General features: G+C 44.5%; 2 protein-coding genes across 8 annotated transcripts in view; both read right to left on the bottom strand.

Annotated features, from left to right (window-relative positions):
• Window positions 1–4,657, bottom strand: part of LOC127003783 (uncharacterized) — a 67,338-nt gene extending 62,681 nt beyond the window's left edge. The window contains exon 1 of one of the 7 annotated variants that reach the window (XR_007757398.1): window positions 82–745. The gene's annotated coding sequence lies outside the window, so the exon portion shown is untranslated. Of the gene's footprint in view, window positions 1–42; window positions 773–3,479; window positions 3,617–4,501 lie in introns of those variants that run through there. The other 6 variants (XR_007757397.1, XR_007757396.1, XR_007757395.1 and 3 more) reach the window with 6 other exon arrangements.
• A 3,114-nt stretch (window positions 4,658–7,771) lies between these two features.
• Window positions 7,772–11,879, bottom strand: LOC127003929 (glutamate receptor ionotropic, delta-2-like). Its single transcript, XM_050871029.1, has 3 exons — window positions 11,549–11,879; window positions 11,154–11,318; window positions 7,772–10,292 (listed from the first exon to the last, which is right to left on the bottom strand). The coding sequence occupies exons 1-3, from the start codon at window positions 11,753–11,755 to the stop codon at window positions 8,646–8,648; spliced, it is 2,019 nt and encodes a 672-aa protein (XP_050726986.1). The 5' UTR covers window positions 11,756–11,879; the 3' UTR covers window positions 7,772–8,645.
• Between the last annotated feature and the right edge of the window lie 4,502 nt (window positions 11,880–16,381).

Here is a 16,381-nt window from a genome sequence, read left to right as displayed (position 1 = left end):
TCCTTCCTCCTCCAGTGAGTCCCAACAGTGTCATCAGCCAACCATCCAGCCTGTCGCCGCTGCCTTGCCCTCTGCTCTCACTCTCTCCCTGGCCCGCTGGCTCACCCGCTCGCACACTTGTCCTCACTCAGCTGAACTGCACGCGGCACCCCAGATGCTCAGACTGTTCCCCTTTTCTCCACTACACTGTGTCCCTGCACTCATTGCTTTTCGCTCGGCACCCCTGCCACCGCCGCGCTGCCTCAGTTTACCCCATATGGGACAGTCACGCTCCTAAACTAATCTCTTTCTCTAGATTTCCGGTGCTGAAATTGTGTTTATAAGTGTGTTTTCTTGAGTGTGGGTGTGTCTGTCATGCCTCGTCTGAGAGGTGGATTAATTTTGAATGATGATCTTGAGCTTCAGGCGCCCTGAGTGCCGGGAAACTCTGAGAACGAAACATTCTGATCCTCAGTTGCCAGGGCAGGTTTTGTGGGAACATGAATCGAGAGTGCCTGAGCTTGTTATTGTGCAGCGCTCACGTCGTCTGGCTGCTTGGGTTCCCTTCACACTATCGGTAGGTATCGTCGTGGCCAGAGAAAGGAGCAATATATAGTCACCTAGATACGGTATCGGTCGGTGAGGACAACTGAACGTCAGATCAATACTCGGCCATCCCGCAGGCGCCGCGCCGACCGGCCGTGCCTCGACAGAAAATGAGCGTTACCGCAGCGGGGCAGTTTTCTGTAATCTCGATATAGAGTAACTCAACCAATTTTATTCTGGCATCGATGCCTGTGAGCCAATTATCTTTACCTTAAAGTTTTAGGAAGTGGGTATGGAGTACAACTATACTTCGCTCCTTTTTTCAGGTGCAAGTTTCAAAAGATAACACACCGTTACCAGATACTTCAGAAAACAAAATGCCACTGTCGCTTCATGTCAGAAGATCGCGATGACAGCCTGAGGTGCGTTTCAAGTATCTGATGGAGGGGAGGGAAGGGGTGTTGGTGGAGGTGGAGGTGTTATCCGTCAACACCACCCAATTAGAGGTACAGAATTTACAGATCTTGATGGAGAGGGCTTTCGTTATTGACGTCCAACACGGCGGGTTAATTGGCGAACAAATCGTCCCTTTCCCCCAAAAGGCTTGTGCCCCGACTACAACAACTCGTAAATATAACAGTAATGCTACCTACTTTTTTTTTTTTAGTAACATACACCCACAGTATACGAGGGTGCGTGAGTGTTAAACTGTCATTGCTCGGAAAAAAATGACCAAATTCCTTAATAAAACTTAACATACTAATGAAAAGAAAACCATCACTGACAAATGCCTACAAGGAGGAAAACAGACTATACATATTTGGGTGTAAAGGGGAGTTATAGAGGATTAATGAAAAGGGTCCGATAACATTTGAGGAAGGTTATATGATGGTACTTGGGTGTTTGTGATATTTGGTCAGGTTTGTTTAGTCAGTTGCAAGAGCCGCACCACAACTCGGCGCGCAGGTGTTAACCATTGATTATTACCGGCACGGAATTGTGAAGTATAGCCAAGACAGTGAAGGGAAGGAAGACTCAGTTGCTTTAAAATGAGGTTCCTAAGGGAGGGGGAGGAGTGCCGACCCGATAAATCCCCTTCCCCCTCCCCCCGTCCTCTCCAGCTCCCCCTTCCCCGTTCCCCGTCCTATCCAACTCCCCCTTCTCCCTTCCTCATCTCCAAAATCCCCTTCCTCCTCCCCGTCGTCCTCTCCGAAACCGAGGCTGCTCCAGTACCCCCCCCCCCAGCCCCCGTCGCACCTTTGCAGCACCGGGAGGAGTTGTCGTGTTTCCGGCGCTGCACACGTCTCGGCTTAAAGGCGGGGGTGAGGGTGGACGCGTGGCGGAGGTGAGTCCACTTCGGGGGACGAGAGTAATGAAACGGAAACATATTGCTGAAGGGGGCGGAATCTTATCACGCTCTCTGTTCTGCTTCCGCGCGTTATAAGAGCGAGATGGAGCTCAGTCCTTTTTCTCTGTGGTTGTTGTGGCAAGTCATTTGTAAATAATTCAAGAGATGGAGGGAATGCTTTAGGTTTAGGGACAATAAAAATGCGAGTGAATCACATTTCACTCTTTATCCTAATTCAGGACATGACTACTAATAGGATCACAGGAACAAACTCTCCTATGATTGATTCGGCAAGATTCGATTGCAAACAGTTATAAAATCGAAAGGAATCTTGTGGATGGAAACCTTAACGAAGCGAAGGAGTGCACTTAAGTGTCATCAAGCTCCAGGAAATTTTAATAGGTAAATACAGGTGCTATGAAAAAAAAACTCAGATATTATGATGCTATGAGAATGTGTTGCACATTGTAGATCCCAAGCGCATTATAACTTCATCATTGCCTAATAAACTGTTCCACCACGACCACAATCACAGCCACTAACTATGTGTGGGGTGGCAAAGAACCCCTGTCAAATGATCTTTCTGCTGGCTTAGGTGTGACCTTTGTTTATTTAGTTTTTTAGTTAAATGCGAAAAAAAAGATGCAACGTAGTTTTTTTTTTGAGTGCGAAATTACAGAAGAAAAATTACCACAACGGTTTGCTTTAAATTTAATAAGTCATTCCCGAGTACGCGCATGAACAACAATTACGGGACACACTTATGCTTAGTTTAAACAGAGGAAAACTAAGCGAAATTTATAATACGTCCCACTCAGCACAACCTTTAAACCCTCGAAACTACCACTGCCTCTCACGCCGACATTACCGCGTCGTCACCACCACCACCATTCCCGTCACCACCATTCCCGTCATCACCGCCACCACCACCATTCCCGTCATCACCACCACCACCACCATTCCCGTCATCACCACCACCACCACCATTCCCGTCATCACCACCACCACCACCATTCCCGTCATCACCACCACCACCACCATTCCCGTAACGGCCACCACCACTACTACCACCACCACAACCACAATTCCCGTTACCAGCACCACAACCACCATTCCCGTCACCACCACCACCACTCCCACCACCACCATTCCCGTCACCACCACCATTCCTGTAACGGCCATCACCACTACTACCACCACCACAACCACCATTCCCGTAACGGCCACCACCACTAACAACCACCACCAGTATCACCACCACACAAATTATCCCTTGGTACTGTTGAATCCGTATCACTCATTTAGTAATCATCGCAAACAATTAGAACATAACCAAAACACCCCCACTTCACCACACACACTTAAATCAATCTATAAGCAAATAGATAAATTAGATATGTATATATACAATTATAACATCCGCAGACACAATTACACTCACCATATATCCTCACTACCTGCTTTGTCTTCAATTCTTTTAACTTTCTGGCGGCTGTGTTGCACTTCGAGGTTTGTGTAACAGTCGTGTGCCTAAAGACACCAGTTTATTGGCCTTCGTTATATACTGTCTATAGTGAGTTGTGTTAGTTATGTAAAGGATACTTACCCACGGCGGGCAAAGATTGCTTCAAGTCAAACAGCGGACGTCTCTCTTCGAAAACACTGGGGCCATGATGTTCAACGGCGGAGTTTGTTGTTTAAACTGAGGTAAGACAGGGATGGTAGTTCCCGGCAGCGTTACCAGAGTGTCGTACTCAGCATACTGTATTTGCCGGCTTCTAACCCAAAACTGTCTATATAGTGACACGATAACGCAAATAATGACAGAAAATCATATATATTGTTAAAAACGTTAAGTATTGATATTTCATGTGAGGGGAAAGGATAAATATGTATTCCTCAAGCTGATCTGATTATCGTATTTTCGAATAACTGTCGCGCGTCTGGGAACTCTACTGAACTGGTGCTGCCACCTGTACACAATTGCCTGCCACCACACTGCTATCAACTAACCTTTTATATAGTTTATTTTACCACCACTACCATAACCGCCACCACCACCATCCAGAGTATTACTATCTTATCTAAACTATGTGTACTTTTATCCTTAGAACGTTTGAATCTGCATCACTCGCTTAGGAACCACCACAAGATGAGTCCTCACATTTTTTTTTTTTTTTACAGCTAAGGAGACAGTTCAAGGGCGTAAAGAAAAATATTAAAAAAAAGCCCGCTTACATTAGGAGCCTTGTAATCCAAATATCCGCACTTCACTACCTACACACCAACAGCCGCCACCATCACCACCACCACCCGGCTGAACCATGATGTTTACCCTCATGTTGAATACTCGCCGCAAAGTATCCCTCTCAGGCCGTGCTCATACCCCATAAAGGCCGCCACCACCACCACTCGGCTCGCCCCTGCACACTCAGTCATGTCAATCCCTCTAGTATTGCCTAATCATGCAATCTCAAAAACATACCGATCTGTTAACCCCAAAAGTAAGCATCCAAGGCCCCAGCACCCCAGCGTCACCCCCTGCACACCCTCCACCAGGTGAATCACGACTCCTGTTCACCTGTCATCGCCATCATATACCACTCCTTACACTGTTTAGCTTCTTACCTTCAACTGCATTCATGGTCCCTCGATGCGCAGGTAACAACACACCGGTAAAGCACAAATGTTTCTCCGTGATACGCCGCACAAGGGAAGGCAAACTGATACTGCTCTGTGCCCTCCCCACGCCGGGCGATAGTCACGTACCCGATGTCCATTAGCCAATCAAAACCCGCCGTTCCTCCTTCAAGCCCCGCCCACCCCGCCAATCACCGTGATGGACTCGAGTCACGTCGTGTTGTGGAGGAATCCCCGTCGGTTCACGCCTGCTCGAGTTGGTTCACTGGTATGAGTCGTTTTACAAGTAGTAGTGATATATTCTGAAGCTGTGACGTCCCCTTACCCGTTAACAAAAAGAAATTTGCACGTTGGATTCACTTTAGTGTCATTTGCTTACCCAAGATTGAAGTGTGTGTTTGTGTGTGTGTGTGTGTGTGTGTGTGTAACAAGGGGACTATAATAATGCACTTGGTGTGTTCGCTCGAGCTTCAAAGTGATGTCAGCCCCTTCCTGCTGCCGACTCAATGGTAGTTCCAGTCAATTAGCGTTTACATACAATAAACACTAAATTGACAACAATCATCCAAGTTCTAGATATTCGAGACAAAGCAATATGGACAAAAAACAGTGCGCTGTTAAATTCATTAAGATAACAACGGTGTGTGCGTCACGTTGTCATTCACTCCACGACCTACATTCTTGTTCTCGACGCTTCCCATGCTTGAGTTCTGATTTCACTTGGCTCGGAAACACCAATGGGCTGGCATGAATCCTAAATGATTATATATATTCTTAGACACAATAACCCTCACTATGAAATCCTCACTGCGCGATTTGTATTTCTATTATTGTAACTCTTTAGCGGTTGTGTTGCATTTTGAGGTTTGTGTAACAGCTATCTGTCTGTCTTACGGTGCCCGGCTTTGGGGCCGTCGTCGCTGTCTAACTTGGGTTGTGTTAGCGATGTGAGGGAGACTTGCCCAGGACGGGCAATGATTGCTTTGAGTTAAACCTTGAACGTCTCTTCTCGAAATAAATTTCAAACTCGGCAAATATTCTTTCAACTTCTTTGATGATCCTGTCGTCTTTACGCGGAGGAAACCAGACTTTGTCCTCGAACTGCTGCTGCCACTTCTTCCTGGCCCGGACATCCCTGTCGTGCTCCGCCTTGATGCTCGCGTACGTGTCCTCCAGCCACAGCTTGGCGCGACGCACGTGCTGCCAATACTTAGAGAGGAACAGCGACAACTTCTTGTTCTTCTTTCTGTCGGTCGCTCTTCTGTCCACTGAGGAGGAACTAGACACTGTATGAGGAGATGTAGTGCTTAACGAGGAGGTGGAACTTGTATCCGTGGGGGGCGGTGAAGAACTGCTAGTGGTGAGGGAAGGGGAGGTGGAACTTGTATCACTGGAGGGCGGTGAAGAACTGCTAGTGGTGAGGGAAGGGGAGGTGGAGCTTGTATCACTGGAGGGCGGTGAAGAACTGCTAGTAGTGAGGGAAGGGGAGGTGGAACTTGTATCACTGGAGGGCGGTGAAGAACTGCTAGTAGTGAGGGAAGGGGAGGTGGAACTTGTATCACTGGAGGGCGGTGAAGTGCTGGTGGTGAGGGAAGGGGAGTCGGAACTCTCCTCATTGAGGGTCAAGGTGGCGGTGCTGGAGGAGAAGAGTGATGAAGGGGAGGTAGTCACCATGGAGGAAGAAGCAGAGATGGTGCTGGCCTTAGTGGGTGGCGACGAAGCAAAGGAACTCATGCCACGAACGCACAATCATAAACGAAACTTTATTTATAGGAAGGGAAAGCAAACCTTTTCCTGAGATTCAGAAAGTTGTGTCACCGCTGAAGTGTGGAGAGTAGCTACAGTTGTATCTGTAACACCTATGGCAAGACTAATCTACAGACATGGCCAAGATTCGCGAGCCGTATGGAATAAGCACATAAGGAGATTACGAAAGGCCAGGCGGCTTACACAAGGCAGCTCCTGCAGATGTTACTCAGCAAATTTCCTTTCCATCCTTAAATGCATCTAACCATTAAATGGAGACTAGTTGCATGCACTTTTGGACGGGAATTGATTTTCGTGAACAACACATCTTCAGGAGCTGCCTTGTGTAGGCCGCCTGGCCTTTTGAAGTCTCCTTATGTCCGTATGCCCTCATTCCATACGGCTCGCGGGTCTTGGCCATGTCTCTAGCTTACAGTCTCGCCACTGGTGTTGAAAATAAAACTAACTACTTTCCACACTTCTGCTGTATCAAAACTTTCCGAATCTCAGGAAAAGGTTTGCTTTCCCTACTTATAAATAAAGTTTCGTTTATGATTTAAGAATGTGCTACCAGCCAAGATTAAAGGAATATAAGAAGAGGTGGCGGCTAAGCTGTCTGCCGTTCCTTATAAATTGTAAAGAAGAAAAAATCCTTCTTTTTAATTTAAACTATACTTGCCCGACTGAGAATGAAAAGACGGAAAAATTCCTATTTTTCCCAATGTTTTCCATTCTAGGACAATGTTTCAGCCGATAAAAGATTGCGATATAGTGAATGACAATATCCCCTAAATATGCGTACTTTTGCTTTAAGTTGTAATTTCCATAAAAAAAAAAAAGAATACCCTGAGCGGCAGTCAACCTTTACTCTTCTTTCGACGTGTTTTACATAATCATGGTCGCTATACAACTGATGTTTAAGCAGCACGTAAAATATTATATAGAACAGGATAAACACATGCTTTAGTGAGCACGTTTAGTTCGTCATAAAGGAAGCACAGACTTAAACAAAAATAAACTTAGCGCTCAATCCATTTCCTGCAAAATATTTCGAAACTTTTCACTGGATGAAGCAGAATAAAATATACGGAAATATATTTTTGTCCATTACTGCTTCTGGTCTAATATATATATATATATATATATATATATATATATATATATATATATATATATATATATATATATATATATATATATATATATATATATATGAACACAGGGAGACTGCAAGAGGCCGAGTGGTCTACACAGGGCAGCTCCAAGAACCATCGAGCTTTTTTACTATCTGCAGAGTCCAGGTATTCCTGCTAGATACAGCTGAAGCGGTTAGATATAATACTTAGAGATTAACCTAGAGACTGAGTTTTCAAACAAGGACAAAAATGAACTAATTTATTACGCGTAATCAACAACTTACTTATTATGTTCCGAGATTCTTACCAAGATATGTAATGTCCATATTGTAGAAGTAAACACTGACATGTAATGAAAGACACCAAAGTGATGCAAGCTATTTTTTATTCATGGCCACAGCTGGTTATGTAAATGAGAATAAAAACCACTAACAGTAAATGAGCATTTTTATAAAGTCTAACCGTATAAATCATCTCATTTCAGTTTTTGTCTGGCATGTAAAAATCTAATGAACCGTGCACAGGTACAGGTACATACACAGTATTGAGAACATAATGATCATTGAAACGGCCATCGCAGAATTTTCAACAATGACTCTTGTGTGAACCAAAGATGTTTATCAAAGTTTCAACAGCTGCGAAATTACAGAAACTGGGAATACTTAAAATGTGCTTTGATGCAGGTTAACTTTTTTCTCTGAATGATTTCATCAGTTAAGATTATTTTGTCTCTTTTAGGCGCCAGGGATCCTGAGATCCGTTTTGTTTTCCTTGGATGTAAAATGTTAATTACACAACGAATTTTAGGAGCCACAACGAATATTGAGAAAAGTTTGTTTGTCGAAAATATGTCTAAGACGTGTAAAGGCTAAAACAAGGGAAGAACGGTCAGAGGATTATAATCTTTGGAAACGAACGAAAGTACAACGTAAGATGCCTCTCACGTGAAAAATATAATAAGATCATCCAAAAGGGCAACGCTGCCGGATTGCTCGGTATGAATCGATATTGTGATTCTTGTTTGATGGAAAGCAGGCCAGAGGTGAGATGGGAAATTGTACATGATGTGTGTTTGGGGAAGAAAGTGAGTGTGCCTTTACAGGATGTACCTGGGAACCGTTACTCGACTGATCCGGCCAAAACGTAAACGATGTAAAACATAAATACCGAGGTGGGGATCGTCCTTGCTGCGGCCTAGAAAATCCTGCAATACAGGCTGAAGTATCTCCGTATCCAGTGCTCACAAAGAGTTAATGAACCCTGCTCGAAGTGCGTGAACCTGAAGGGCCTGAGGGTAAGTGTTCAGCCAGGAACGCCATCAGTGCTAGTAAATAGCCAATAGCCAGGACATAAAATACCCCCTGCAGGTGGGTGAGGGCCAGTGCGGTGGTCCTTGACGAGACGGCGGCGTCTAGGACGCTGCGGCTGTCCACGGACTGGCTGCGGTAGTAGTCCACTACTTCCCGCCGCCACCTGAGGACGAGGCCGGCCTCCACCACGCGGACGATCAAGGGGTTGAGGAGGTCAGCGAGTGGGGAGTTTTGGGGAAAGGCGACGCCTATACTGTACGTGAGGAGACACTGCGGCACTATGCGCAGTGAGTTTCGCCCTCTGGGGTAGCGCGCCCCTGCTATTGTTTCCAAGTATTGTCGATTCTCGATCAAAGCGTAACGCCCCGCAGCCACGTCATCAAACAAAGAATCAAGATCGACATGATCTTCCAACCGATCAACGAAACTCCTCACTACAGGGTCGATTGAAGCCCTAAACTGCGTCTTCCAGAACGCGTGACCCCCGAGGCGCAGGCCGCTCTTTGCCAGCTGCTGCAGCGTATTGATGGGCGCCGCCAGCTGCGTCACTGATAGGAAAGCCACAAGGTTGGCCGAGTAGGCGGTGGAGAGAATGAGCGTGGCGAGCCACACAACGCCCACGTACATCCGCAGTGAGGGGCCGTGCGGCGTCAGGTTTAGTGAGCGGGAGGAGAGGGAGCCCAGCACGTACAGGTAACCGTAGGACAGGCTTCTAAATTCACGCGGTTCAAGTCGACTACTGAATGCCACAAGAAGACGCAGCAGCACTCCCCCTAGAGCGAGCGAGACACCTGTGGCCACCCAAGTGCTCCAAGTGAACGGCATCGTTGATGAGCGCCAGCTGCTGATCGGCGTGGGTGACGGGGTGAGGAAGCAGCCGCGCTCGAAGTTGTACGGCGAGGAATAGTCGACCAGCTTGGCGCGGTGAGTCTCAAGGAACAGGTTGCACGTCCCGAGGTCAACCATCTCGTGATGCACCTGCCCCACCAGCCCCACCCACGTGCCGTTCGGGAGCTCGTAGCCCCAAAGTTCTTCGTGGCTCACTTCACTGAATTCTAGCGTAAAGTTTCTGACTCTGGCAAGAGTCTCTATGAGCTGCATGTCCACGCCCAGCCGCCGCACAACACGCCCTGCGTCGTCCTGAACGTAGACGACGCTGGGCGGATGGTCAAAAGTGGAAACGCGCAGCACTGAATTTCTTAAGTCGTTTTCTCTGTTAAAGAAGCGCAGTCGTTCAGGTCGACGATTTTCATCGCGCCAGGAATGGAGGAGACGCGGAGGAGAGCCTCGCGGGAAGAGTCGCTGTGTCCAGACAAACACTCTGTTCCCCAGCGGCTGCAGCATCAGCACTTTGGCGGTCTTGGTCACTGTCGACAGCCCCGATAATCTCTTGGGGCCCAACGACCCGAGCAGCAGTAATATGTACCGACCCTTGAAGTTCCAAAGTCCCTTTGACGTGGAGGCGACGGGGTCATCGGCGTGACGCACGAACTCGCGTCCATCCCCCAACACCAGCACGTACACGTCACACACAGACCTCCTCCACGTGGCCTCCTCCCGGAGCGTCGCCAGCCCCAGGGTCAGGATCTAAAATGGGAAAGTGAATCTGACACGCTGAATGTGGCAGCTGCCTCTAACAGGCTGTCATTGCCTGTGTGAGTATAAATTCAATAGAGATCGCAGGAAAGGGTGTGTTTAGTGGCGTTTTTAGTTAACAACAACAAGCAGCCTTTATGTTATGGGTGCAAGTATGAATGTATTTATTGTCAACAAAAAGAAGTGAGGTTCTGATTTTTTTCATATCACACTTCTCTAATTAGGGCAACAATATATACCCATAGTATACCTATCAGTATTTCCTCAGTTACTTATATCCGACAACAGCCTCAAGAGATAGATATAAACACACCGCAAGGATTATGGATGAATCCATATAAAGATAACTCAAACCGATATTCATGGGACAATAACCGACTTGTCTGTGACGGTGGTTGTTCAGGGATGACAGGAAGACAGATACACCGAGTCTCTATGGCACTTGCCGATCAGTGCCCCGTCCGCACCATGAAGGACAGAGTGAGTGGCGCAGACTGTGCCGAGGAGCTTTAGATGTGGTGGAGTAAGTGGTCAACCTCTGCCTTGCTCGAACATAAAAATATATCCAGACGCAGGACAGCTGACGAACTACATTTTAGGTGTCCGTCCCATTAACAGCCAAGACAACAACCAAAAAAGCGTGAACATTGCGGCAAATCTTTGTTACATTAGATCATACGCCTTGCATGTGATATCAATTTGGAGCGAAGATATTCATAGTGTCTAAATGCGTTCAATCATACTCCTTGATGACACTACCGCTACCCAGACGCTAAGTATGCGCGGCTATGTTTTCCTGAAGTAAAGGTAATTGGTTATCGGCGTTAATTCCATTCCACCGTGCCCGCTCACCTGCAGAGGGCGTTGGAAGGCCCACACTTCTCGTTTGAGGCTCTGGATGGCGGCAGCGACTTGTGGGACGGAATCGTTGGTGTGCTCCCGGAGGAGGGTGAAGTGACAGGCGGGAGGCTGGGAAGCGAGGACGTTGGCCGCGGCGCGAATAGTCTGCTGGACCATCTGTGTCACGGGTGATAAAAGCCGCTGCAGATACTGCGATAAAATTCTAAACAAGTGCAACCTTCATTAGTGGTGCAATGCATGTTATTGTGGGAAATTATGCGCTAAGCGAACATGGCAATACATGCACACAACTCTTATCAAAGACATCCAATTAAACTAAGCTAACTGAATTGTTTTGTGTTCATAATGTACAGTCACAACTATAGTGAAGATAATACTACACATACCTTATCCAATGGTAGGTGTGTGTGTCCCTCCAAACCAGGCCTGAGGACAGGGAGACTCACTCGTGGCCCTTGCGGCACGGAGCCTCCTCTCTGCAGGCACCACAGAGTCAGGGCGAGCACGCTGACCAGCACGCCCATGCCGATGCCGACACCCTGAGGGGCGCGTTCGCCGAGTACTGAAAGGAAACTGCTGAGAATTACAAACATTAATCAAAAGATACTTAAAAAAAAAATGCCTAGATTTATATAAAATTTCAGCTAAATGTTATAACCGCCAAATGAGTCCGCAGAGGAAAATGTGATCCCGGCCACGATCAGTCACCAAACTAAACATCGCAGAACGGGAGCAGGATTGAGAACTGGTACCCGTAATTAAGGAGAGCGGCAGCGATACAAAATAAAAATAAATAAAATAAAAATATATAAATACATAAGCAAGTCTAGTGTTCAGGTTCCACAATATTTTATGACATATGACAACGAAGAAATAAACAGGAACCACCAGAGTAACGCCCTTCCTTCACTTGGCACTCCGCGTTACTGAGGCGGCCGCGCTAGTGTGTTGGTCGCGCCAGATCTGACCGTGACTGAGGGTGGGTCTCGTCATCTGCTCTCGATATCATACGCCACAACCGCCCCTCTGCCTTCTGTATCCTCTGCCCTCCATAACTTCAAACCTCCCTGGGTTGCCACTCTGTTACTTTGGTTGTTCATTTGTTAACAATTACACGCATAACATGACCTGCCCAAGTTTATTTTTTGTCCTTCACCTTCATTAAAATATCTTCAATCATTGTCTGCTCCCAATCCATGATGCCTGCTTCCTGTGTCTCCACGTTATACACAGCATAATTCTCAATCTTCTTTGTGTAGCTCTTAGCTTTTTCTCTACATCTTTTGTGAGGCGCAAAGATTCTGAACCGTATGTTAGGACTGACAGAATATATTGATTGTAGACCTTCCCCTTAGGGAGAGCGGCAGGTTGCTATTCATTATATTACAGTGTTTACTCAAGCCTCCCCTTCCACCCCTATTCTCATTCTTATTTATTATTCGTGGACTGTGTTTGCCCTAATATATATATATATATATATATATATATATATATATATATATATATATATATATATATATATATATATATATATATATATATATATATATATATATATATATATATATATATATATATATATATATATATATATATATATATATATATATATATATATCGTGTGTGTGTGTGTGTGTGTGTGTGTGTGTGTGTGTGTGTGTGTGTGTGTGTGTGTGTGTGTGTGTGTGTGTGTGTGTGTGTGTGTGTGTGTGTTCTTTTGCTTTCAAGTGTTTGGTTCCCTATCATTGTGTTGTTTCACAAGCTAATTATTTAACATTACAATAAATATTTCCATTTTCTTCACATTCATATTTATACCTGCTTTCTAACTCGTTCTGTTAAGTTTCCCAGTCATTCTTTGTACGTTTTCGTCAGAAAGTCAGTAAGACTGTCATGTGCAAATCTAAGGTTAAGGTATTCATCGGCTATGTGTGTGACTTTACTATGTATGGATAAGTAGATATATAGATATATAGACAGATAGACAGATAGATAAATAAACAGATAGATCTGATACACTAAAAATCTGAAAATACCGAATTATAAAGCTACAAGTTTGTTTCACTAAAGAAATTTTCTAATTTCTCAAAAAACGTTCCAACAACCAAGTGACAGCCTTCTCGTCCCGAGGGGTGGGTGACTGAGGGGAAGGGGAAGGAAGCTGAAGGTCAACTACGATCTTAAAGGATGACATTCCCCGCCTGACGTGTCCCTCAAATGACGGGCTTCACCTTTCAACAGGAGCCGACAATGTCAAGTCAAAACATGTCATTTTTCTCCTATCATAAAAGCTTTTCTCCTTGAAAAAGAAACTGTGTGGATATAACACAGAAACTTGCACAGTTCTTATTTGGAAATCACATTTCCTTTCTTTCACTTTTAATAAGGCAGTCAAAAACATAGTTTAAACTCTTATCTACACACGATTCCAGAGTAAACTTTGCTTGCGTCATGTCGAGTGTTAAGATCCATCCTCTTCTTTTTTTTTCTTTTTCCAAGCAAACTCATGTGTTACTACGGCGCAGGGAAGCTGGTATCGGTCACGGAAAGCTGGGTCTCTGCACACACTAAGTTCCATTCACAGTCACACTCTTGCAGTCGAGCCTTAGGCTTGAACTTTCCCGAGGGGAGTATCGAGACACCTCTCCACATTATTCAGAACCCGTTTTGAAATGCTACTTCACTATTTGCAGGAGCAGCGCCAGCGGGCTTTTTGTTTCCTCTTTACTTTTTTTTGCCGTTTTATTTCCTTTAAAAAGGCAGGTGTGTAGGGTAACTGGTTGTGTGGAAGTAAAAATCAACAGCGAAGTATAAGGCAAAGAAACAATATAGTTTACTTGAGCTTCAACCATTTTTCAAAAATTCAGGAAGGTGTGTTTCACACTGTGCGTCATGGTGTGACATAGGCTGTATTTATGCGTTGTCCCCACCGGTCGATGCCTTTCCCATTGCATGATTCTGGCCGCTTTATTGCCAACAGTTAGCGATGCCTTGAAGACCATTACTGTCAACAAAAGTGCACGGAGCTACGCCAATGGTATGAATTATCAATGGAGTGAAGGTTATCGCCATGTCATAATGGCTTCTCAGAATTTTTGCACATCAATCTTGGGAACAAATTAAAAAAAGATAATGTTTGTTCTGAGAAAGCACAACCACTCCATAACACACAAAAGGAAAACTAACTGATGGATAAATAAGTATAGATAGAGTAAGAGGGAGAAAGGGAAAAAAAAAGATAAAAGAGAGTAAGAAAAAAGGAAAGGAGAGTAAAAAAGAACGACAGAAAATAAGAAAAAAAAAACCAAAGAAATAAACAGAGATAAAAGCAAACAGAGAAAAAGAAAAGAAAGAAAAATATAAGAATGAGGGAGAAAAATAAATAAACCAGGAAAGCAGAATGCAAGAAACAAGCAAGGAAAAAGGGAAAAGGGAAGGAAAAGAAGGAAAAGAAGGAAAGGAAAAAAATAATAACTGGCACAAAAACATGAAGCCAAACAAACATCAACATAAAAAAAGACAGTGTTGATAGTCCATTCTTCCAACGAGGTTCACATTTTTCCCCATTCTCATAACGCAGCTGTGACCTTTATCTAATACGAAATGACGCACAGTAAATTTCCCTCGCGCTGCTTCCATTGTGAGCCAAGTTATTAAGTATAGTAAGTAAGTAAGTGTTATAGTAAGTGTTGAGTTGTAGAAGCTTTGGGTATATGTTGTTAAGCTTTTTTGAGTTAAGTTGAAGAACTAAACCGTTACATTAAAATCTTTTCTAAAATTCTGTTTGGATCATTTTTCGTATCTTTCTTGTAACCAATTAAGTCATTGCATTGAAGTATTATGAAGAAAGGGCATGGCTTTTTTTTTTCTTTGGTTTGAAATTGTCAGCGTCTTCTATTTCCATAATAGAAGAAAAGTGGCGACTCTACCTGGATTTCCCAAGGCCACATTTTTCCTGCATGAAGGTGTGCAGTCACTGTCAAGGCCCTTCACGCAGCCGTCCTCCGCCACGCACGGTGCCGCCCCGTGTCCTCTACGCATGTACCAGGGCACCGTTACGTTCAGCATATAACTACGAGCAATGTTATGAGCGGTTTAATCATGGAGGAAGTTAGAATGACTGAAGAACTTGAATATTGCAGACAACATGACTAGTATTGATGAACAGCGTCGCGAGTGCAGGAAGCATTATCAAGCATCTATAATGGAGCGACACACTGTTTGTTCGACGTTGTTATGCCCACTCGCAACATCAACTTCGTGACAAAATCAACTCGCCCCACCCACCCACCCACCCACCGACCCCACCACCACCAAAGAAAAAAACGAGATTCAAGGGATGTATACACTTCAAAATTTGCTACAAAAGCCGATTATTACAGATTGACTACTATTATTGTAGACGACGGAAGGGGATCATAGAACGAAAGTTTGAACTGAGTTGATTAGTGAATAAACTGTTTCACTGTATGTGGAATAGAATACATAGACAACATAACGATCAGAAAGTAATTCGTCTTTTTTTGACTTTCAGGTAGACAAACATAATAGCATAGTTTGATAGAGGTGAAGAGGGAACATTCTTGAAAAAGGATTATTTTTTTTAACACGTCTCGGTCTCCTCAATCATACCTTTCCGCTGTTTAATAAGTCTTACGTAAGGTGTTGCCTCTCCCACTCAGAGGTGACAAACACTGACACATACTTGCTTACTTGTTGCCACCCCCCCCCCCCCCACCCGACCCCCACCCCCGTTGCCTGACCCGTGTGCGTCAATGTGGGCCATAACGATACTTGTGTCAGCACTTGCAATAAGGTACAATAATTTAGCGAAACAAAATAATCCGTTTTACATTAATGATGCACACATTAATGATGCACACATTTAGTAGTAAGTGAGGAGGAGGAGGGACAAAGAAAACGAAGTGCATTACAATGTACTGCTCTGACGGACTACGTTGTCAAAGGTTGACTGCTCAAAGGAATTACCAGAATATTTTTCTTTCCAATAAAGACATTAATGCCATGAGCTGAATATAAAACTCGCTTCATGTAGCGCCTAATAAAATTATAAAAAGTAAGGTAAAGTAAAGTAAGTGGCACTGAGTAGATTGCTGAATTGGTGATATTTTCAAAATTATATATACTTTTTTTAAATAATTTATAAGACGTTCTTATTTATGAGGTCTCGAAATAATACGTTTACTATATAATTACGA

This window comes from Eriocheir sinensis, chromosome 26 (genome assembly GCF_024679095.1).
Source record: "Eriocheir sinensis breed Jianghai 21 chromosome 26, ASM2467909v1, whole genome shotgun sequence".
Taxonomy (NCBI): domain Eukaryota; kingdom Metazoa; phylum Arthropoda; class Malacostraca; order Decapoda; family Varunidae; genus Eriocheir; species Eriocheir sinensis.
The sequence above is the reverse complement of the archived record's forward strand: the minus strand, read 5'-3'. Positions and strand labels throughout refer to the sequence as shown.